This window comes from Sprattus sprattus (assembly GCF_963457725.1).
Source record: "Sprattus sprattus genome assembly, chromosome: 7".
Lineage (NCBI taxonomy): Eukaryota > Metazoa > Chordata > Actinopteri > Clupeiformes > Clupeidae > Sprattus > Sprattus sprattus.
Window position 1 is genome coordinate 13,314,180 of NC_137926.1, and position 25,865 is coordinate 13,340,044.

General features: G+C 44.6%; 1 protein-coding gene across 1 annotated transcript in view; it reads right to left on the reverse strand.

Annotated features, from left to right (window-relative positions):
- Window positions 1-25,865, reverse strand: part of zfpm1 (zinc finger protein, FOG family member 1) — a gene marked incomplete at both ends in the record, with an annotated part of 83,536 nt that overhangs the window by 30,941 nt on the left and 26,730 nt on the right. Inside the window, 2 exons of the mRNA XM_080841599.1 lie at window positions 6,767-6,910; window positions 12,080-12,226. Coding sequence (XP_080697725.1) covers window positions 6,767-6,910; window positions 12,080-12,226 — 291 coding nt within the window. The remainder of the gene's footprint in view (window positions 1-6,766; window positions 6,911-12,079; window positions 12,227-25,865) is intronic.

Sequence of the window (25,865 nt, forward strand, 5' to 3'; positions counted from 1 at the left end):
ATCAAACCGTGTTGCATAAGCTAGGAGGTGACAGGTGTCTGACCTCAGACACCAGTTCCTTCCGAGACGCTGCACACACGTATATGCGCATGAACTCAGAAACCCACACACATACAGAGAGAAATCCACAGAGAGACAGAGAGAGAGAGAGACAGAGAGAAGTGGAGAAAGAGAGAGAGAGATTGAGGGGGGGAGAGAGAAAACAAATCCACAGAGACTACATAACAGCAGTAACGGGCAGAAACACAGCACCTAGGCCTCTGAGCAGAGAAAACAAGCAGGATGAAGAAGAAGGAATAATAATAATAATAATAATAATGAAGCAGAGCAAAAACTAGAGGACATGGAGTATACTCTGTCTCCCTGATTGACCTAGGTGGGAGGTAAGTAGCCCCCCGTGTCCTAGTGACCTCTCAAACTGTCTGTTTGAGGTAAAAAACAAGGGGAGTTAACGGTCATGTGACGAAGCCCTCTGCCATCCCCCTGATAACCCCAGAGAAAAGATTATTAAAGATAGAGGGAAACTACATCTTGAATACATAATAATGATAAATATGGCTAAATGAGGATAGATGTAGCTAAAACACTTTGTTTCACATTTCTGTGCAGAGGATATGTCACAAAACACACATACACACAGAAACATGTGCACCATTCACAAATCCATACAGACAAATGTCCTTCATGAAAACTCCAAATATATTGTTCTCCCTTTGACTTTATCTTAATAAATCTTCTTAAATTAGTACTGTCAATTTTAAAAAGACATTTAGCACTGCAGTGTCTTGAGCAGTTTGGGCTTGCTTTGTTATTTTGATGTATGTGTGTAATATTCTCACTGAGAGAAATGCTTTCACTATTTTGAAAATTGCACTTGAGTTTTCAGAATGGTTTCTGAATGAATTTTATTTAGGTTTTTTTTTATGATTGTTTTGGAAATTGACTCCTCAATGTACATGTGCCAACCCGACTCAGACTGACTGTTGCCATGGATTGTTTAACAGCTAAATTGTTGATCCATGTTGACGTGTACAAATACACTGGTACAGTATCAACTCCTCCTGTTGTCCAATTCTGTAAATGAAGTAGACTTGGAGGTTCTGATTTAGGGGGGAAAATTACGTTTGAAAAGATCTCAACTCAAAAAAGAAAGTGTGAGTGTTCATGTTTTTTTTTCTCTCTGAAAATAACCACTGCAGGTTCTAGTTTCTGCATAATGTAGATCGTGGATGGCCGGCCCCATCATAATATAGCTTGTCTCAGTTCCTGGTACCTTAGCTGACTCGGAGAAATACTCAGACAATTGCACATCCTGCTTTACAGTGGCTGTGTGTTAAACGTTTAAAGATGTCTGAAACGGTTTGAGTTCTCAACACGACTGTTGAATGTCATCAAAACTAAATTCTTAAAGGAAACACCCCAATGATTTATTTCGAAAAGTTAGGACTGATCAAGAAAGTCATAAGTTGTTCACCGACCTTTACACTGTCCAGACAAACCAATAATCCATCAGCACCCTTAAGGTCATATTAGAAATGCCACAAATCAAACTCAAGCCAACCAGGCAGTAATGCCCTGTCTATAAGGGGTATTTTAAGGAGAAAAATAGAGAATTTGTTACAACACAGAAAATATGGTAGGAATAAGGTAGTTGTGTATGAATGGGATATGAAGACACAGACACACACACAAAGAGACATTTTCAGGGGCATGTTATTTAGTAAAATTGATTTTAATATTTCAGCCAGAGCTGACAAAATAATTTCAATATCATAATTTCTGAAAGCAAATCTACATTCTGTCTTCGCCGCCGCAAAGTTAAATGTCTGACTTTTAGCGAAGTGGAAATGCATTGGCATGTAATTATACGCATTATCCGTTTTGTAAAGTGATCTGAAGCTATTTCATTGCACAGGAAACAATGGGGAGTAAAATTAGACTGAGTGACACTTCAGCACACTCTACTCGTGTGTGTGTGTGTGTGTGTGTTTGAGTGAGTGTATGTGTGTGTGTGTGTGTTTTAGACGCATGCAGATAAAAGCTTCAGGCTCTGCCGCTGCCCTTTGTCTCCTGCTGAATAGAAACCACGTGCGCCGTTAGAAGCCATTACATGCCCCCAAATATTTACTAAAAGCAAAGCACGTCAACGGCACACTTTGAAACTCATTTTACAAAATATTCTTCTGATGACACCTGGAATGCTTAAACAAGACAAGGGTGAATCTGTGACTAATGAGCAATGCAAAAAGCAACTGTTAAGCTGTTTAGTATTTTTCCAGAGTAAAAATATGCAAATGATTATTGCCCCTGCCCTGGCTATTATAACGAAACACCCCCCCCCCCCCCCCACACACACACACACACACACACACACACACACACACACACTAAGAACTCTATTATGCAGCACCTACCCGGACACACAGATTTGAGAATACTGCCCACTTCCTCATCATCTTTATTCCCCACACTCTGACCCCCACCCCTCCCACCCCTTCCACAGCACCCCACGCCTCATTGCTGGGTCTCTTAAAGTAAGCTGCGCTCAGACCAGACCTCTGGCTGCTGCTGATAGGTTTTTTAATTTGCCACCGTGCAGGTCTCTTCAGCAGGTACAGGCAGATTTGCTCAGGACTCTGCTGACGAGGTAAAAAAAAAGGGGGGAAAAAAAGAAAGAAAGAACGAAACGTCAGATGCTTCAGCCTTCTGCCCGGCTCAATCACACCAGCACCATAGACTGCCCCCGCCCAATCCCCAACTGCATCCCCCCACCCCCCCCAAAAAATAAATTATCATCATTTAAATGCCACAGATAATATGCGTGTACCGCTTTACCCCTCTCCATCCTCTATAATTAAATATGATAAAAAACGGCACAGTGTAGGGTAAATAATAATTATTATTGCCATCCGTGCCGTTATGGTGTTTTACTGGGCTCATTTGAATAATGGTAGCGGATAAGGAAGTGTGGGGGAGAAGGAGTGGTTGTGTGATGGGAATGTCGCTCGCTCTGCTAGCTGCAGTTTCAGGGGCCTACATTCGGGTGACGGGCAGGAGGGCGAGGGTGGCACTGAGCGGGGCGGGGGTCTGGTGTGTGTGCCAAAGAGAGAGAGAGAGACTCTGGAGGAGAAGGCAGGCAGGAGCGCCTGGCCGAGAGACGCACGGTAAAGGGATTACTGTGACGGTCATTTGCATATCAAGAATTTTAAGCAGTGAGGAAAAATATCAAACCCTCCAGCCAGCAAGGTCATTCTAAAGATAATTCTCTCTACACCCCACCCCCTTAATAATTTATTTTGCATATCATGCAGAGGGACGCGGTGTAGATTAAACAGCCGCTCCTCCATATCAAACCATCCCTGTCACTTCAGCCTTAGCTAACACCCCCCCCCCTCGCCCCTAAACACACACACACACACACACACACACACACACACAAGTCCCAACCCCACCCTTATAAAAACACTCTATAAAGATCCGACTTCAATTACAATGGCCAGAACACAAGCCGCTATTACCTATCGATATCCCTTAAATGAATCTAATATAAACTGTCGTGTTTGTATTTTCCTTCATTCATTCATTTTGTTTTTACTAAGCCTTCATTTAACAAACTGAAGATTTGATACTAACAGGTCAGGCAGACTTGGCCGTGGACAGAGGAGACTTGTTTATAAGATATAATAATAAATAATACTGCAGTCAGGTCAAATAAATAAACACAAGTAGGGTTTTAGTTAGAAAAACCATAAAATAGTGGATATGAAATGTTAAAAAAGTCCAAAGGAAAGTGCACTGTACTACAGACCTCACGTCTCTTGTCAGCTTTCAACCCCAGGCTATGACCGGACACTGGACATCTCTCAAACAGGAAGTGATGTCATAGGCTGTAGTACTCTGCAAGTACTGTTCGAAGCTCCGATTATAAGTGAAGAGAAAAAGCAGTGGAAGAGAACCCCTGCTCATGCTTCCCTAGCTGGTGGTGAGGAGGGTGAAAGGAACGCAAATGGCCGCTGATAAAAAAGGCACTTTTTTTCCACCCAGGCAAAAATGTTCCTCTCCCAAAGGCTTGTGGGAAATCGCTGATAGAGGGTAAACGAGTGTATGAACAAGACCACGTCCACCATGACTCCACTCCTGATACACCGGGTGGGGGGGTGGGGTGGGGGTTGGGGGGGGGTGCACGTCTGCATGAGCGTTTGGGAAGGCAGGGAGTGGGGGGGAGGGGGTGTAGCAGTGATGGAGAGACTTGTGGAGGGAGTGAGTGAACGGAGGGAGAGAGGGAGAGGAAGAGGAGGAGAGGAGAGGGGGGGGTCTTAACGATAAGAGAAAAATTCAGACCGGTCAAAGTTTCCCTTTTGCCAATCGTGCCTCTGATAAAGACAGCGGCTGCTCCAGCACTGATAGAAGGGCTATCTCTCCCTCGCTCTCTCTTTTTCCCTCCCTCCCTCCCTCCCTCCCTCCCTCGCTCTTGCTCTCGCTCTCTCTCTCTCCATCCCTCCTCCCTCTCCCGTCAGTTAGTTTGTGAGGGGGCCTATCAAACCAGCATCACACTACTGCCATCAGCATCATCAACCACACAGCAATTAATATCGCTCCAATTACTGTTAAAACGGACAGGCTGGGACGGCACGATAATGAACACATCCTCACAAGAGGAATTAAAACAAAGGACACACACATACAGCTCACCAACAAATACAACAAAACACACATACACACACACACACACACACACAGACACACACACAGACTGCTAACTGACAACAACAAAAATAGACAGGCACACACACACACACACACACACACACACACACACACACACAAATAGATACACACAGCTCTCAGCAATATCAGAAATACGAAAAGATCAAAACATGGTAATCTCTCTGCATTGCCTAACCTACTCTTATGCCAGATAATGTTTTAAAAACGTCTTTAAAATGCATAACTCAGGGGGAAAAAAATAACACATTTCATTTTTATTAGCAGGATTCTATTCCTTTCCATTCCCCAGGCTTTTATCATCTGCAGACAAAACACCCTGAATACACCAAATACACACACACACACACCCACAGAGAGAGAGAGAGAGAGAGAGAGAGAGAGAAGGAAGGGGGGAGAGAGAGCGAGAGAGAGAGAGAGAGAGAGAGAGAGATAAACACACACCATTTACATGATGTCTGTTGGCCTTCTGAAAATGTACCACCTCCATAATTTGCTGCTTTAGTGACATGTCTTAACACAACTATTCTTTTCATGTGTAACGCGCCCAACACAACACATATCGACTGCAAATGCATGGGACACAGACAGTACAGACTGTTTAACACACATCACGAAAGTCAACACAACACACACACACAACACACACCCGTGTCGGCGGTGTCATTCCCATGTCAGCTGGGAGTAAGATAGATGTTTAGGGGGTCTCTGGGCCTGGCATGTCATGATAAATTAGTTCTTATCGTGTTTTAAATATTTATTACACAAGATATGATTGGCTAGTAGAGCTGAGGGAGAGGGGTTGAACTTTAGTTTTTTTTTTTTTAAACCTGATGATAAAGACAAAAGATTTCAAGGGGGAACATTTTTAATTAGTTTTCTTTACCACTGTTAAATAGCCCAATATACATCCAATGTCTCCCCCAGTTCACCTAGCCGACTCGGCTTTCTTGTCAAGTAACCACCATTTTTTATGTTTTACCATATTCTGTTATTACTAAGCTTTTGTTAATGAACCTCTTGGAACTTAAAAGCTTAATAATAATAATAATAATAATAATAATAATACCTTGCCATCAAAAGAAAAAAAAACGTAGAAGTAAGATTCGTAAATTTAAAGACCACATTATTGTGAAGATGGTGTAAATGACACAAATGCCAGTCAGACGTATTTGAGGCACCAGGCAACAATGGCATGAAAGGGACCCGTTTATGATCTTCAAGTGGAGGAAATGTAGGAAGTACAGTATTAATCACATCAAGCCCCACTAACTCTTCCCATTGTGTACCGCTTGACGGCTACATCTGCGGATTTGCGTTATGTTATCACCAGACAGGCATTTTAATTTCATTTACACACATCTAGCCTCAGTAAAGGTGCACAAAGCTGAAGACTAGCATTCTCTTTTCTACATGTGCTCACCTAAACCTGAGAGGATTTGGGAACATTCATTATTTCACATCCAGATTTTGGCAGAGCACACAGGACTGTCACCTAAAACCATTTTGGCATGTTTGTTTGTTTGAGGCCTTGAAGACAAGCAGAGCTACCTCCTTGAAAAAAGTGCAGCAATCAGCTTCTTCCGGTCATACTATAAAACGTACACGCATTAACCCTATTGTGTGAGTGTGTGTGCTTCGCCAGTGCAGATGCAGCAGTGATTGCATAATGTTACACACAGCAGTTTGGATATAAATGGTCCCCTATCCTTTTTCCTTTTTCACTAGGCACGCCCTGTAGCTTTTGGTTGCAGAAAAAATGTTGCTCACTACAAGCATAAGTTAGAGTATCTGAGATTTCTAGCCAAAGCACAACAGACAAATAAAAACAATAATGTTTTCAGTTATTACTCACAAGAAGAAAGTGAGAAACCCTCTTAATGCAACCTTGTGAAGTGATAAATAGAACGCAAGCTGGTAATAAAATCATAAACTGCGCTGGAATGAAAGCTAATGGTTCCAGAGTACCGGATACACCAGCAAAGTGAGATACTGTGCCAGACAGATTGGACAGACATAAAACACCCGAGGCGAGACTGACCTGGGCCTAACCAGTGTAGCTCTCCGTCTCCTTCGGCCTCCATCTCCTCCTCTTCCTCAGTGCTCTGTGTCGGACCTCTCTCTTCTTCTTCCTCCTCCTCCTCTTCATCGGGCCCCATGAGAGAGTCGTGCGTCCTGGGCTCTGCTTGACGAAGAGGAGCGAAGAGCACAGTGACATGATGGACTGGTTAGAGCATTCAACCACAGATTATGTGCTGAATTGGAAAGTTATTCTTTAAGGACGGTGGATTTCTGAGTGTTATCTGTGTGTGTGTGTGTGTGTGTGTGTGTGTGTGTGTGTGTATGCATGTGTGTGTGTGTATGCATGTGTGTGTGTGTATGAGAGTGTGTGTATGAGAGTCTGAGAAAGGAGAGAAAGAGAGACTTATATATACCAACTATCTGTATAATTAGAAATACTTTGGTAACACAAAGTGTCAACGCTCATTTGAATTGAACAGAATCGAACTGAGAGTGGGAGTGAGAGAGAGAGAGGGAGAGGGATTTGTGTGTGTGTGTGTGTGTGTGTGTGTGTGTGTGTGTGTGTGTGCATGCTCAGACATTACCGTCTTTACTGGTGGTTTCTGTCTGTTGATCAAAGCCCCCAGAGAGATGAAATTGCCCTCTATGTCTGAAACACGACACCTTACCGAATCCACACACAAACACACACACTCTCTCTCTCTCTCTCTCTCTCTCTCTCTCTCTCTCTCTCTCTCTCACCACACACACGCGCGCGTGCGCACACACACACACACACACACACACACACACACACACACACACACACACACACACACACACACACACACACACACACACACACACACACACACACACACACACACACACACACACACACACACACACACACACACACACACAGAACCTTCGGATATACCAAGTGCCACTAGGACACATAGGATGGGTGGTGTGTGTGTGTGAAGGTGTGTGTGTGTGTGTGTGTGTAGGTGTGAGTGTGTAAGTGTGTGCATTCACCTCTTTCTTTCAGGAGGGCAAAATCTTCCACTCATCAAAGTCTAGAACACGCCTATCCCCTCTAATCACTGCCATCAATATATCTGTCATTGATGATGGTGATTAGTCAAACACACACACACACACACACACACACACACACACAAATCCATGATCAAAGGAGATGAGGGCAATGATTACAGGTCTCTATCTCCCTTCTCTGTGTGGCTCATAACGACTTTCTGTGTGTGCCAAGCCAGAGAGACCTGATACCATCTGTGAGTATGCATGTGTGCGTCTGTATTGGGCTCCATGGTGGGGGGGGGTTGGGGGTCTGTTGTAGGTCTCACCTCTCTCCCACCAATCTGAACCCTCCATTTAACCCCCCCTCCCAAACAGCATCCCCCCAGCCCCCGATAACACCTCATCTATGTGCACAAAGGGCATGTTTACCCTTGCATTCCCGCGCCAATAAACAGCGATAGCTCTCGATCGATACCAGCCATAAATGTCCACCCATGTGACGCGCAGGGCCCCAGTTTGCCGTTATTAATGTAACAGTCGTAGATTAGATCAGCATCAGCAAATAAATCACTCCACTCCCTCATGCTTTTTACACACACACACACACACACACACACACACACACACACACACACACACACACACACACACACACACACACACACACACACACTGTCCAACTTGCTCAAACCTTACATACACTCACCACTTTACACTTTCGTCTCTCATGCCATGCACATGCGGTCAGATGTTACATTCAACTTTCTCATATCTCAGTTCCTATCAAACACACACACACACACACACACACACACACACACAAACACACTCCATGTCCAACCAAACACTGCCTAACACACACACACACACACACACTCACACCCACACACACAGGCCCTGCCTCCCTCCCAGTCTAAACAGTGCCATTATTTTCAGCTATAAATCACATTGAATGGCACATTGATTTTATCCTGCAGCGCTCAGACTTTGGGAGAGGAGCTGCAGCCACAGTTATTGCATTTAATATTATCAATATTATCTGCCATATCATCGGAGCAGAGACTGGGAGGTATCAGGAGGAGTCGACAGGGGCTTTTCTGCCACCATCCCTCCCCCTGCACCCGGCCCTAACACACTCACAGTAACTAACATGTGTACAAACAAACACATAAACACACGAACAGACACACACACTAACATTTACACACAAAATGTACTATAACACATACACACATATCCAGTTGTAAGTATGCACACACATACACACACCCACAACCCAAATGAGGCCTCTGCTACCTCCCTACATCTGATAAGCCTAACTTCCCCAGTCACAGCTGGAGGGCAAAGTCACCCAACCACCTGAACTCCAACACCAAGCTGCCTCTCAAAGATCGCTTTTCACCTCAAACTATTTTTTCTGTGTTTTTTTTTTCTTTTCTTTTTTCCGGTTTTCATCCCAACTGCTCAACAATTCCTTTCTCCTCCCCTCACATCTCCTCTCCCCTGTCCTGCTCGCTTCCTCTCCCTGAGCAGAATGAGATGAGGAAAGAGGGAAAGAGAGAGAGGAGGAGAGAAAGAGAAAGAAAAAGTAAAAAGAAAAAGAGAGAGAGATTTTGTCTGGCTGGTCATTCAGTTCAGATTCGCTACCATTCATCCAGAGTTATAATGACCACTGAGACCTCCGCTGAAGGGAATCACACTGACTAAAAGCCCCCACCCCACCCCCCGCACACACACACACACACACACACACACACACACACACACACACACACACACACACACACACACACACACACACACACACACACAACTTTCCCCTGAACCATCATATGATTAAATGTGCTGTGAGCTGCTCTTTATCAGTGCTCTGCTGATGTGGAGCAGGACTTCAGCTGCAGTACACATCACACATCACACGGCCCGGCACACCAATACACAGGAAGTGATGTCATCACACCCAGAATCCCAACACGAACATCCAACATGACCCACATGGAAGCCGAGGGACACGCGAACCTGGATGGTCCATGACAAAACAAAACCAGAAAAATGAGCCCTTTCACAGATGGGGCTGCAATTTGAGGAATTGTATTTGGTGTGTTTCTCACTCTCTCTCTCTCTCTCTCTCTCTCTCTCTCTTGCTCTCCCTCCCTCCCTCTTTCTCTCTCTCTCTCCCTTTCTCCCCTCCCCTCCCTCTCCACTCTCTCTCATGGTTATCAGGTGGTTATCGCTTGTGTCTTTCTCTCCCAGATGGTGGATAAGGGACCTTGCCTTTATTAGCCGGTGCTGGCCTGATAAAGACCTGGTATTGATCGCAGGTTGAAAGAGCAGGTTCGTCAAACACACTTGATTTACAGAGGTCTGATAATGGCCGTGCCAGGCAACGCAGGAACCCAGGGGGAGCCCAACAACACAGTGACGTGTCCCTTTTTTCTCTCTATTTTTCTTTCTTCCTATCTCCCTCTTTTCTCTTTTTCACACTCTGTCTTTCACTCTCTCACTCTCTTTCTCTTTCTCTTTCTTTAATTGCTTTCTATCTCTCTCTCTCTCTCTTGCTCTCTTTTACTCACTCTCTCTTTCCCTCTCTCTCTCTTTCTCTTTCTCTTTGTCTCTTGTTCTCTCTCTCTCTCTCTCTCTCTCTGAATTATGAGAGGAGGAAACAAAAGGGAAGATCAAATGTGGGAGTATGGCTACACACACACACACACACACACACACACACACACACACACACACACACACACACACACACACATGCAAAATATACGCACAAATTCAAGGAAATTCTGAAGAACTGTACACGTTGGTGTGACAATTGCTGTTAGATAACCCTGTACAGACACACAACAATTCTCAATTCTTCCACCCACACAGATACAACTAATCATTCTCACGCTCTCTTGTGCATGCACAGACGCACACACACACACACACACACACACAGGGATAATCTCTAATCTAGTCCCGATTAGCACCTGACAGAATTTCCATGCGTTTATCAAGCAGAGCCAACGAACAGACGCTTATCACTCTGGCCCCAAATTTCACAAGAACAGGAATTTTCCAGATTAAGAAGAAAAACAGGAATCTTAAATAACTAACGGTAAAAAAGACCAAACCCCCGCATTGCAGGTTTCAAGACAGAAATGGAGCAGTGAAGTATAGTGAACCATAGCTTCAGAGTAACCCAAGGCTTTTGCCTGAACAATTCATTAGCACTATCTGCACTTGCTTATAGCAATTTAGAAGGTCACAGTGACCTGTAGCTAGCACATTTATTGTCAGTATTTGCCATCTGGACTTGTATTTCTGTGATCTCTACAATAGGAGGCCTTTTTTCATTTTTCAAGTATCCAAAAGACTCAACTAAATCTCCTCTCTCTTTCTCTCACACACACACACAAACAGCCACATTTTGTTTTGTTAACTATACCCAAATATTGAATGTGTGATCCCTGATAGTCATCTATGTAGTTTTTCAAGTGTAAAGAAAACATTTTTTTAGTGAACACCCTTATATGTTGCAATACCCTTGCAAGACCACAGATACATTTGCATATCATGGAAGAGTGAACACCAGTCAGTTTGAATTACTTTATCGCCTTTATCACCCCACCAAAACAAACTGTACAAATATTCACTATCTATATGTCTACAGCAAGTGGTCTAGTATTATTTACTACTGAATACATAGCACTTACTGTAGGATGCATTATTGTAGTAATGACTGTAATGTCGTTTACTCTATAAGTTTTCAAAAAAATCTTCAAAAACAAATGTACTAGAGTTTCACTGCAAAGTATTCATAGTAAATTTTAATTGAGAATAGTGACTTTGACTGTGAAGACATTAACTCCATCTGACTGTCTAAACATGGGATGTTTGGGACAAGGCTGAAGAAGTCTGGCGGGAACCTGTCTGTCCTATAGCTATGGCACAGCGTAATGCCTATTAAGACAGGATGTCTACGCCTTAGTCGCCTTAAAGAATTCCTCTACCCTCCACTGTAAGCTAGGGATCTGGCTAGGCATCACTGAACTGGCACCCCCCCCCCCCCCTACACACACACACACACACACACACACACACACAGGCCTGCCCTTCTTGGATCGTGCCAACACTTTGGCAAGGGTCCAAAACTCATTCATTCAATCCTTTAAGGCACCTTTGCCAAGTCAGTGCAGCCCATTCAGGTGAGGCAGCTTAGGATTCGAAGATCTCTGTTCATACTATGGAGGGTAAATACAATAAGGGTACGTGCTTTGGGGTAGCGCCACCTAGCTGTTAAGGGTGGCTGTGTGGGTCTCACCTTCACTGCAGAGTGGGGTGAGGGACGGGGGGCTGCAGCCATCCAACTCTGCTGAGTCCTCCAGGTCCGAGGCTCCGCCCTCATCGCCTGATAGGCTGACATCGTCGGGTGGATTCTCATCACCTGTGTCCAGGTCACCGATGGAACCTACAGCAAGGAGAGAGAAAGAGAGCGAGAGAAAATAAAAATGATGAACATAAGCAAACCATACCTAAATCAGGGAGAGAGAGACCACTTACTTGTTTTCTACAGCAATCTGACATCGGAATTGACCTATCGCTAAGCCCCGCCCCCCATTGTGACAGCTGCTAAATCGGACACTTTATCAGAGCTGACTAGAGTTTACAATGGCAGCTATCAGTGACAAAACTATATCCCAAGAGGCTCTAGACAACTTTTGGAGACAAACGGACCTGATTTTGCCTAGAAGCCTTCAAAAGGGACTTAATTATGCAATGGAGGGATATGTATACAATTTAAAACTCGATATGGTGGATAACAAGCTTAAATTTGAGGCGAGAATTTACAGAGCTCAATGCAAGAGGGAGAAGCCTAACTCACGGTCATCGCGATTGCAGATAAATACATCCAATACCAGTATTGTTCATGCACCGCATGGGAAAGATACAATGAATTCACAGTCAGTTAATTTAACTAATCTGGAAGGCACCGAGATGTACACCTACGTTTAGGCCTACTAACTAGCAGGAACCTGCCCCTGACAGGACAGTGTCCAAACCATAGGCTATGGTCCTAACTGTTTAGCTTGTTAATGTAACCTTTTTAATTACCGGCATGCGTGTGTTTCGTTCACGTTGCCATGTTAATCCATTATTAAACCTATCGTTTGTTTAATAAACTGTCCCATAACTGACAAAGTTACGCTAGCGCAGCTATTGAATCATTAACGTTAGCTAATTTGAACCAGAGATAACTTGCCTAAGCCTAGCATAACATCAGTGGTGAAAGTAAGCAGGTACTGTGAATAATGAGTAGGCCTATGCCCTTTATCATGTAGGCGTAGTTGATTGCTTTAGCAATGGGAAATTCTAACAAGAGTATGGCAGAAAGCTAATGAACGTAGCGTTCACTGTGCGGTCTGTCACACAGCTTAATCCACCGGAGATATTTTGGACCGGTCTTGTTTTCGTTTAGGAAATGAGATAGGCTACAATATACCCCATTGCCTATCTTCTCACGGTAACTCGTATCAGTGTTGTATCTATCCCATGCACATCGTTTGGCCATTTATGTTGAAACTACATTACCACAATTACACACTTGTTTTTGTCCCGTTGTGGCTTGGGGAAAGGGATGAAATATACCCCATTCTGCAGCCTATCGGGATACCTACTGTCGGTGTTACATGTACCCCAAGCACATCGTTTGACCATGTTTTTTTTTTTTTTCATAAGCAACATCAATCGATCATTAAATTAATGTAACATGTCTCCTCCCTGTTGTTTTCAATGGAGTTATCGGAGCCGATGTCCGAGTCCAGTTCAGGCTGGAATGTCATTGGTTCATCTGCGTTCTAAGGGCGGCGCTTAGCGACAGGTCAATTGTAAAAAGTAGACAACACCTTATTGTAAACCCTGATTTTACTAAATTAATTCCATTGAATACCATTTAAAACTTTTTCTCAGCATCTCTCGGGATCAATGCTTGTCTGACTCTACAGACCTATGTGATTTCATGTTATAATGCTGATGATGAACCTTTGATGCCTTGACCAGTTTCCTCTGGTTTAATTGGAGGAGAAATCCCACCACCCTCTAACACAAGCTAAATTAACAGGATTTGTATCAGAGGGCCAGGACTGATTAATTCACACCTATAATATCACAGTTCACTAATCCCTGCTGACAATATAAGGATTTATATCATTTGTTTCGCTGTGCTGAATGGAGGAACCAAATTATTAATCAGTTTATTACAAATTAGCTCCCGGTAATACCAAATTATAAAAAGATATTCATAAAATATTGCCACGACATAGGCAAAGGCACTACATTTTCGGGCCAGTGAATGAGTAACTAAGGCAAAAAAAATAAAACCTGCCAGTGAACTAATTATTAGGAGTGATAATCATGGTTTTTATTTAGGGGCTTTATCTAGGGATTTGTAGGTCTACTTCATGTTCTGTTCCACATTAGATATTTTCTCTTGTTCTGCAAAGCATATTATAGTCTCCTCCAAGCCTATATAGGCCCATTCAGTGCAGGGACAGATACATTATTGTGAGTTTAGAAAAAGTATTGCAATTTAAAAATGTTTTGGTTAGAATAACAGTGAATTCTGTATTACACAGGCGCGCTATTCCCAATAGGATCATGATCGCCCGTCTGTATGTTAATTCATTCCTACATGAGCCCTTTTCCCAACGGATTCAAACCGACGCAGGCAAAAGATAGAACCTTTATATAAAATGATCAAAATAAGTACGACATCTGGTGAATGAAAAGACAACGTTACGACAGGGCAGAGCCGTGTCCGCTTTTTAAACCTTAAGGAAATTAAGACCGGTTGGAAATTAGGGATTCCTTTCTCGACAGTTTGTAAATTAATTTTCATTAAGTTGTGATGAACGAAAGGGATTGTTCCAAACTAAAGCCGTGACTGGAGGCGTATATTTACACTCCTAGAACAAAGAGGCCTATAATCTATACAAAGCACACAACAATACCCGTGAATAAAGAGTCTTGTAGAAAAAGGCAAAGGCAATTTTTCCAATTCTGTAATTTCACTTCCAAAGCAATTAAAACGAGGCGGAGATAATGCTTGGAAACAATCGCTCCCTGACAAAGTGTTTCTGTCTTTGTAAATGAAACATCTTTAGGCTAATTTCGACTTCCACGCCTGCATGGTTCACTGTAATTTCAGATAGGCTAAAATTAACAGTTAGATTTGGACCTCAAAAAATAGAGGAAAGAAAAAGATCGATCCCGGACGCAATATTTTTAGAATTAGTCTATGTAGTCCGAGCCTTGGTAGATCTAATTTTCTATATCTGTGAAGACATTTTCATACAATTAATTTTCCTTTAATCATAATTGTACAAAGGAACTTCGCTGTTTAAAATTCCAATTATATTCTGTGTTTTAAATGTAAGTTTGAATTATGATTTCCTTTCCCATTACAGTGCTGGTTTAATGAAACAATCACCGCATCACTGCTTTGAGACATCAAATGGTGCGGAAAACTTTCAGCTGTGCCCCTGTTCTCCTTTTCTTGGCGATAGAAATAGCCAACCGTTAACCATTTTTTTCACCTCCAAGACTCCATAGGAACAGGACAGCTGGTGATGAATTAACTCATATGTCATGTGACATCATAAGGCTTAATCTAGCCTTAATAACTGCGTTCATATAGTGACCAGTTAATATTTCTGAAGTGTGAAAATGAACCTTTGTTGGTGAATTTTGAGCCTCTAAATACTTGACACGTACATATAGGGCTTAACACAAACACTATCAGTATTGTAAATTCGAGCTTCCAGCAAAAAAGCAGAGGCAAACCGTGAAAAAAAGAGAAAGTGAGAAAGTGAGAGAATATTACTAAGAATATGAGCGATGGTCTTGGCTGGCACTTCAACAAGCAGAACAAAGTGGAAAGCTGATGAAGGCTGTGCGGATACTGCTTTATTAACTCCACGTCCACATCAAACCTGTGTGCTTAGCGCGGTGATTAAACATAGAGACAACACATCAAACCTGTGTGCTTAGCCGCGGTGATTAAACACGGCCACTCGCAGGCTCTCACGCTAATAACCGCCTCGCGCAACAGTCCAAATCAGAGTCGTGAACGAGAGAGAGAGAGAGAGAGAGGATGAGAGAGAGCGACGGTCTATCAGACAATCAGGAAACTTCAGAAGAAAAATCCGTGAAGTAGGATGTTTAGACAGAAGAGAGGGACGAGAGAGAGAGAGACTTCTTTAACTCTACTACAAAAACAGCCCGCCTCACCTCAGGCGCACCTGATTTGAAATTTCACGCGCAAGAGGAGGAACGCATTGATCAGAGCCGAGGGCGCTAAAGCACTTTAAATCCGGAATACAAATGAAGTGGACGTGGAAGCTTCACCACTGTCCAGACGCACACACGCGCACACACACACACACACACACACACACACACACACACACACACACACACACACACACACACACACACACACACACACACACACACACACACACACACACACACACACACACACACACACACACACACACACACACACACACACACACACACACCTCTCTCAGCAGCGACTCTCATCAGTCCTCATATAACGCCATCACCACTACCACCACCACCATCATCGAAATAAAACACCGCCTTATCTGATTGACGGTACCTATATGGAACCACCATGCTCAGGTGCAAGAAAGAAAGAGTAAGGAAAATAACAGCTAACATACATCCAGAGAGAGAGAGAGACAGACACACACACACACACACACACACACACACACACACACGCACACACACACGCACACACACACACGCACACACGCAGACAAAACGACGAAAAAACAGCCCACTTGGGCCGGCATGGGTGAGGTTATTTATCTTGAGGGAGTTGTTGAGAGGTTGCCGGGGTGATGGATGACCCTGTGGACTGGGCTCCAGCAGCAGGACTGCAGTGGCAGAGACAGCGGCGCAGAGTGGGGTGGCTCAAGCTGGATACTGCACACTGGATGTTGTCACCTCAGCCACTGGAGCAGCAGATAAGCCTGAAGCACCCCGGGGAAGGGTGGTGCGTGGCCAGGCCCTGCCAAGCCCCCAGAGTGACTGGCAGCGACCGGGCCCCTGTCTGCTGCAACCCAGACAGCTTTGCTGGAGGAGATGGATGCTACCAGCTCAGCAAGTCGTCTACCCTCTTTCTTTCTTTCGATCTCTCTCTATCTTTTTCTTTCTCTCTCTTTCTCTCTGGCTGATCTTTTGCACTCTTCTTGGTCTTGGTCTTCCTCTCTTGGTCATTCTCAATCCATCACACTCCCATTCCTGTCCGCCTGTCTCTCTTTCTCCCCCTGTCTTATTTCTTTTCTTTTTTCCTATCTTTCGTTCTTCCATGTCCTGTCTTTCTTCAGTCTGACCGCCTCTCTCCCTGTCAGTGTGTGTCTGCTGGTCCCTGGGTGCATCTCCTCCCTGGACACTACTCCTCTCTGAGGCAGAGCCCCCCGGCTACATCCCTAGAGAACCTCCACCACAGTGACCAGCAGGCTCACAGCTAACCCTAGAGACCAGAACAGCAACGGGGGAATGGCAGAGTGTGTGGCAGTGTGTGTGTCAGTGTGTGTGTCTGTGTGTGTCTGTGTGTGTCTGTGTGTGTCTGTGTGTGTCTGTGTGTGTCTGTGTGTGTGGTTGTCAGTGTGTGTGCGCGTGTCTGTGTGTCTGTGTGTCTGTGTGTCTGTGTGTCTGTGTGTCTGTGTGTCTGTGTGTCTGTGTGTCTGTGTGTCTGTGTGTCTGTGTGTCTGTGTGTCTGTGTGTCTGTGTGTCTGTGTGTCTGTGTGTCTGTGTGTCTGTGTGTAGGGGAGGTTAGAACATATTCAAGAACAACCCCCTTGGTGAGAGGCTTCAAGTGCAGCAGGCATTACACAGTTGGATATTTCTCACAGAGAAGATCTATCTGTAGACATCTAGGTCCCCAGAGACAGACAGAGACAGAGTAAGAGACTGACTGACTTTCACTTTTAAAATGGAGTACCCTATAATGGAATAAAAAACATGAACTGTGAATACGCCCTAAACTGAGAAAATTTCAAAATCTACTTACTTTCAGTATGGCCTAATGAACATTTCTGTGTCAATACACAATATACACAAAGTGCATAAAATGTTTATGTAATTAAATGATATATTTAAATTCATTTTCACAAAGTGAAATGTACCACTACTAATACTACTACCTTTTACTACTACTATTACTCCTACTAATAATTATTATTATATAAGTAATAATAATAATACATATGAATGAGGATGATAATATTAACACTTTTAGGGCAGAAATGATGGCTGTTGAGTGTAATAAGCCTCATATGCAAATGAACTTGTCAGGCCCATCAGTCAAATCTCAGGGCTGAGTGATTCTCCTGCTTATGATAATGAGGCCTGATGTGGTGGCCGATAAGCTGTGCCAATGATATTCATGTGCACTGGGGCACCGGAGCACTTCAATCAAGCCCTGCCGCTCCGCTCCGCATGGCACGGCACCATGGCCGAGTCAGCAGGGGGGGGCCCTCACATCAAACACATCAAACCCAGAACCACCACAAATCAGCACCCAGCACCCAGCACTTAGCCCAGGGCATGGGGCAGAGGGGCACAACCCACTGGGTTACAACACCCCCCCAATATCTCCTTCTCTTCCCCTCATCATATCATTTCCAAGTTATCCTTACTCTCTCTCATTCTCTCTTTTTCAGTTTATCACTCTTTTTTTTCTCCATTTCTTACTCTCTCTGTCTCTTACCCAGACATAGCCCCCCCCCCCCCCCCCCCCCATAGCCCCCCCTTAGTTTTCCACCATGCTCTTGCATCTCTGGTTCCCTCTCTCCTTTGGACGTTCTCTCTCACCCACTTTTTCAGTCTGGATCACCTCTTCCCTTCCCAATGCTCCCCCTTCTTTTTCCCTTCCTCTCCTATCTTTCCCTCTTTCTTTCTTTCTTTCTCTCCCTTTATCTCTCTCTTGCTCCCTCTCCCTCTCTCGGTTTGTCTCTTTCTCAGACATAGCCTCCTTCCATCATTCTCTTACATCTCTTGCTCCACCCTCTCGCTCACCCTCTTTTTCAGCCTGATTCACCCCTTCCCTCTGCTCCCCTCTGCTCCCCTCCCTCAATCTCCCTCCCTCTCTCCCTCTCTCTCTCCCTCTCTCTCTCCCTCTCCCTCTCTCTCTCTCCCTCCCTCTCTCTCTCTCTGTGACTGCGAGCGTCACTCTGTGCGGATAGCTGGGAGCCGTTCGCGGTTATCGTCTCCTGCAGACTCTCTCAGCCGGTCTGATCTGTCTCCTCTTCATTAAGCAAATACGCCGACGTGGAAATGAAAACATAATAGCTATTTGATTTCCAGTGAGATATTTTGCATATTGGTTCGGAGCTGATAGTGGAATTTCATCAAGTCGTTCTTTTTTTCCCCCCTCTTCCCTCTCCCTCCTCCATGCCTTTAAAAAAAACTGAATTACGAAGCAGGGGCAGCAGTGACGGGATTTCTTTACATTGCTGGGAAGAGCAGGAAAAAAAAAAGAAAGACGAAAAAATTGGGGGGAAAAAAACATAGTTCCCCAGGAAGACTACTTAAACGATTAAATATCCCCCATTCCCCTTTTTCCTGCATTTGATAACGGAGGGGGAAGAAATTTAAAGAATTCACAGTGCTTTAGGTTCACTATACTAATAAGAGATAGGAAAGAGAGAATTAACTCCTTAATGAGCAGGAGCTGTCTCTCCGATGATAATGCAGGAGAGACGATACAGGAGAGAGAGATAGAGAGAGAGAGAAATAGAGAGAACAGAAATGAGGGATGGATACGGAGAGGGAAAGAGAGATTCATCCAAACGGAGGGTTAATCTGATTTTTCTCTCTCACTACCCCCCTTCTGGAAATTGCTCTTTGTGGCCCGAGAGGGCAGGTGCAATCGTAGGTAGCGATATCGCCATGGCTACAAGATGCCCAGGATCGCCACGGAGATTGATTGTCCTGAGCAAGGGGTATTCCTCACATCCAACCCCCCTCATCCACTACATCACCACCACCACCACCAAGAGGGGGAAAAAACTACCCCTGCGAGCATTGATCAACAAACCACTTCACACCCAGCTATCAGATACCTCGGCGCGATTCCTACAAATCCAAGGCAGCCAAAATAAATCTCCCTCTGATTTCTCCCTCTCGGAACATGCTGTTTTTTGGTCCAGATAGGGTTTAACTGTCTCATACTCACACAAAAATATCACACACACACACACACACACACTCAGACAAACACACATATTTTACAAGCAAACACATTCCACATTATATCTCACACTCATACACACAAAACATCGAATCACTACATACTCACACTTCACAGATAGACAGACCAGTCACCCATGTTCCAGCATCGTGGTTACACCCACAGAGAACAAAAACATTCAGTTAAAGCTCTCTTACTTTCACAGAGAATCAAAACCATTTTTACTTGTTTCCTCACTAATTCTCACTGGATTGAATCAACAAGTACCCCGTGCAATTATTGACTTGGCGACTATATTTGTATATTAGGTTTTTTTCATTGAGTAGCTGTAAGGCCATAATTATGTACATGATTCTATTTAATTGCTTTTCTGTTTGTGTTTGTTGGTGTGTGTGTGTGTGTGTGTGTGTGTGTGTGTGTGTGTGTGTGTGTGTGTGTGCGTGTGTGCGTACGTGTATGTGAATGTGTAAGTGTGTGTGTGAGTCTGTGTGTGTGTGTGTGTGTGTGTGTGTGTGTGTGTGTGTGTGTGTGTGTGTGTGTGTGAGAGAGTCTGTGTGTGTGAGTCTGTGTGAGTCTGTGTGTGCACTGTTCCATTTGTAGGGAGGGTGAGAGCGTCCCTCCCCTGAGATGAGGCTCAATGGCTCCCTCTTGGCAGCCCATCAGACACAGAGCAGCTGAAAGATGGCTGTTCTTCTCAAGGCCGCCCCTCTGTCTCACATCCATCACACAGGAGTGTGTGTCTGTGTCTGTGTCTGCGTATGTGACTGCATGTGTGTGTCTGTGTTTATGTGTATGTGTGTGTGTATGAGTATGCGTCTGTCTTGGTGTGTGTGTGTCTGTATCTGTGTGTGCATGTGTGTGTGTGTGTGTGTCTGCATGTATATATGTGTGTATGTGTGTGCGTGTGCGTGTGCGTGTGCGTGTGCGTGTGCGTATGTGTATGTGTATGCGTATGCGTATGTGTATGTGTATGTGTATGTGTATGTGTATGTGTGTGCATCTGTCTGTGTGTGTATGCTTGTGTGTCTGTCTGTGTGTTTGTGTGTGTGTGCTTATGTGTGTGGGTCAGTCTGTGTGTGTGAGTATGTGTGTGTGTCTATGTGCATGTGTATGTGAATGTGAATGTGAATATGCATGTGCATGTGCATGTGCATGTGCATGTGCATGTGTATGTGTATGTGTATGTGTATGTGTATGTGTATGTGTATGTGTATGTGTATGTGCGTGCATGTGTGTGTCTGTGTTTTTGTGTATGTGTGTGTGTGCGTCTTTCTCTGTTTGTCTGTATCTGTGTGTGTGTGTGTGTGTGTCTGTGCATGTGTGTGTGTGTGTGTATGTGTGTGCGTGTGTCTGTGTATGTGTAATGTGTATGTGTGTGCGTCTGTCTGTGTGTGTGTGTATGTGTGTGCGTCTGTCTGTGTGTTTTGTGTGTGTCTATGAGTATGTGTGATTATATGTGCGCGTCGGTCTGTGTGTGTGTGTGTGTGTGTGTGTGTAAGTGTGTGTGTGTGTGCGTGTGTGTGTGCGTGCATGTGTGTGTGTGTATGTGTGTGTGGGGGGGGGGATTGAGTGCATTTTAATCCATGGTATCTGAATAATATGCCTGCTTTTGCTTTTCTATACTCTTGAACACGTGTTCTCTGAGGCGCTAGGTTTATGTCTTCAAGTGGAAGTGCTTCTAAATTCAGCGTGTGTGTGTGTGTGTGTGTGTGTGTGTGTGTGTGTGTGTGTGTGTGTGTGTGTGTGTGAGAGAGAAAAAGAGAGAGCATGAGAGAGAGAAAGAGAGAGGAAGAAAGAAAATGTATGTGTATTTGTTTGTGTGTCAATGTGTAAGTAAGGGAACGTGTTAGTGGTAAGTTATTGCTATCTACATTTACTGAGTGTGGTCATGTATGTATGTTGGTGAGACTAGGTTTAGGTCTCAAGTGCTTCCAAATTCAGTGTGTGTGAGCACCATCATGTGAGTGTATTAAAGTGCATGTGAGTGTCTGAGAGTGTGATGGCCTTGCTGGTTGTCCGGGGGAAGATAGTGATAGTGAGGGATGCAATAAGTAGTTGATTCAGCCCCCCCCCCCCCCCCCCCCCCCGCTAGCCCCCCAACCCCCCAGCCCCCCACCCACCCCCCGGCCCCCTCTCTCCCTGTGGATCTTAGGACGGTGGGAAAGTTCAAATCTGCTGCTATTTTCTATCTTTTATCAGGCTGCTTATCGCCAGGCTCTTGTCTGCATGCCTGGCTTCGATAGTCCAGGGTCTCTGCTCTGCTGCTTGGCAACCTAACTCCCCCTGGTTCTTCCCCTCCACTCTCCCTCTCTCCACTTCTCTTCCTCTCTCACACTCTCTCTCTCTCTCTCTCTCTTCCGCACTTTTCCTTTTCGCCCTCTTTTTCACAAGCATAAGCAGTAAAACGGGGCTAAGGAGACAACCATGATCAAGAGGAACTGAGAAACTGAGAGAAAGAAACAGACCCGTAAGGACAGACACTGAAAAAGAGAGAAACAGAGAGACAGAGGCAGAGAGGCAGAGAGACACATATAAATATATATATATATAGCTTCCCTGAAACACACACACACACACACACACACACACTCTCCCATGTCCAACAAGAGCGACTAAACCCCACAGAGAGGACAAGTAAACAGACTCACATCTGCACAAGGTAAACAAGCACTATCACCACACTATCACACAGACACACACACAATCACGCACACACACACACACACAGCTTCCAGGAGGTACGATGGACACATAAACACACATTCTGTAATCTGAGTGTGTATCTTACCTCCAGGAGTGAAATAGAGAGAGAGAGATGGAGAGAAAGAGAAAGAGAGGGAGAGATAGAGAGAGAGTGTGTGTGTATGTGTGTGTGTGTGTGTGTGTGTGTGTGTGTGTGTGTGAGGGTCCTGACCTCTTGTTATCCAAACTCATACTCATTATTTGTAATGGATGAGTTTAGATGCAACTGGTGGTCCAACGGTGGTTTCACTCACACACACACACACACACACACACACACACACACACACACACACACACACACACACACACACACACACACACACACACACACACACACACACACACACACACACACTTTCCCTTGCATTAATTGATATTCATACAAGCTGACAACCTCAAACTCACCACATCCCCCAAAGCTATACTATTGTTCTCTAACCCCTCTCTCTGATTACCCTAACAGGTGGCCAGTCCCCAACACCATCAGCCCACCCACACACACACACACACACACACACACACACACACACACACACACACACACCCATGGGAGCACTGATCCATCTTAAGGAAAACAATACCACTGAGATGATTTTCACAAGTGAGCCGCAAAACAAGCGCCTGGAAGGCTGGTCCAAGTACTGACTGCCGTAAGGTTAGTAACGCAGCCATGGACCACAGCATAAGCAAAATACATCAAAGGAGTGTTACACAGAAGAGTCAGAGGGGGAAAAAAAGATAGAAAATAATGAACATAAAAATATAAATGAAGAAATAGAAAATATAGATGAAGAATAGAAGAATAAGCTATATTTTGAAATATTAGGAGACGTGAATGGCTTTAAGTTGAGTACATTTCCACAACATCCCTATGACCTTAACCTGACCTCCGACACTTCAAACACACACACACATGCTGGCTAGTGTGAGCTTGGTGCCCCAGTCTGTACTGAGTTTGCTGGTAGAGTCTCACTCACACAGACACTGTAGCGAACACTATCAGGCAGGCTTGATGGATATGAGGCGTCCTTGGATAAACCGAGGGCAGTTCTCACACACACGTTCCTGCGTTTCAAACAGGTCAACCCAGGGTGGAGGGAGCAAATATGATATTGGGACGGAAAGATTATGTCTACGAGTGTGTTAGTGTGCTCTGTGTGTGTGTCTATGGGTGTGTATCTATTGGATGTATGGTAACAGTGAGTGAATGTGTGGTGACAATGTACAGTAAGACACAACAAAACAAGCTGTGTGTGTGTGTGTGTGTGTGTGTGTGTGTGTCTGTCCCGTGAGAGACAGACAGAGAGTGAGAGAGAGTGTGTGTGTGTGTGTGTGTGTTGATTTTGAAACAACTTATGGAGTTAACTCCCTCTTTTGTCGGCTGACCACCTTGATCTTAATCCTGGGAGAGAGGGAGGCATGGAAGAGGGAGGAGGAGGAGGAGAGCATGACAAGGATGGTATGCAGGAGGGAGCAACAACAACAGGAAAAAAAAGAAAGAATGAAAAAATGTCCACTCCTCTGTTGTCTGGGTACCCTGGCAGCCGCCGTGAGGAAAAGAGCCTGGCAGACCTCTTCTCCTACCATCCTCTCTTCGCTGTATCACTCTCTTCCCTCCTCCAGCAACAATTTCCTCCTCCCATCCGACCCTGCTGTCTGTCTGTCTGAACACCACCCTTTTTCACCCACCCTACCCCCCACCCTAGCCCCAATTGTATCCTCCAACCCTGAGACCTCACCCTCCCACCCCCCATGGGCCACAGTTCCGACTGACCTGGCTTCTACTCAACAAACCTCCCCACAGCTGGTGAGGCTCGCGCCGGAGACTAAACACAGCTCTGATCCAGAAAACGGATAACACACACACACACACACACACACACACACACACACACACATACACACACACACACATAGAGAGACTGTCACACACGCAAATGCAACAGTCTGAATTTGTGGCAGGTCACTTAATCACCAGTGACCCCACACACCTCCACAGGGGTAGCAGGCCAGAGATGGGCATCGGAGCAAGCTGAGGAGGAGTGGGGAGGAGTGGGGAGGGATAGGGTGGGATAGGGTGAGGATGTTAAGGTTGGTTTTGACTAGGCTAGCAGTCTGAGCTGAAAGGGTCCTTAGGGGCGCTCTCACCTCTTGTATTCCACACAGCCCTGGCCTGGAGTAGTTTAGGAGTGTGAGTCTGCTTAAAGGTAGGTCATATGGGTGTACTGAAGAATCGGATGAGAAACAGCATATCTTCCACAAAAGAATAGTCATGGCGTTATAAAAGGAAGCGTTCAGTCATGATTTGTCAATTGGTTGTTCGCTCATGGTCGCTGAATTTCTTATAATACTTCCATACAGAAGTGAAGACACTACTTTAATGTAAAAGCGACTACAACATATCCCAAGTCTGACTTTGACCTCATAATCCTGACTCAATATGCATTTCCTTTTTTCGCTTGCATAATGTCCCTTTTGATTTATAGTAACAGTGTTGACTTCCATGTTTTGCATCTTTACGATCACTTGGCACTCTCTTGTAAAATGACCCTCAAAGTGCACGTTGTAGCTGTGACCGCTACACACAGTGCTGTTAACAACCATCCCTTGCCTGAAGCAATACATTTAATTTCAATATATATTTAATTTCAATTTACCTATTCATTTTATACGTTACCTCTTTACCTCCATTCCATCTAATCCCACCTTCATGAATGTACAGACACAGGGTTCATTTCTAATGACACATAAACCGCCAGATCCTTCCTTCTAGTCTTTCTGGAGTAATCTTTATGACTGCCTCAAACTAACACTCATAGTCACAGTCACAGTGAGGCTCAGAAGTCAAGCGCGTCTGTGGTTTTGTGAGTTTCTCCCTGACCTGCACAAGAGCATGAACTCTTTACAGCTCTCCTGTAATTGTTATGGCTTAATTATGCCTCCTAAAAGCACATAAAAAAGCACAGACAACACCGGACAGCCAGCTACTGCTCAGAAGCACTTCCCCTGCGCACTGACGTCCAGTGCATATGCGTGCGCACACACATAAATACAATCTCTCTCAGACATAAACATGCTC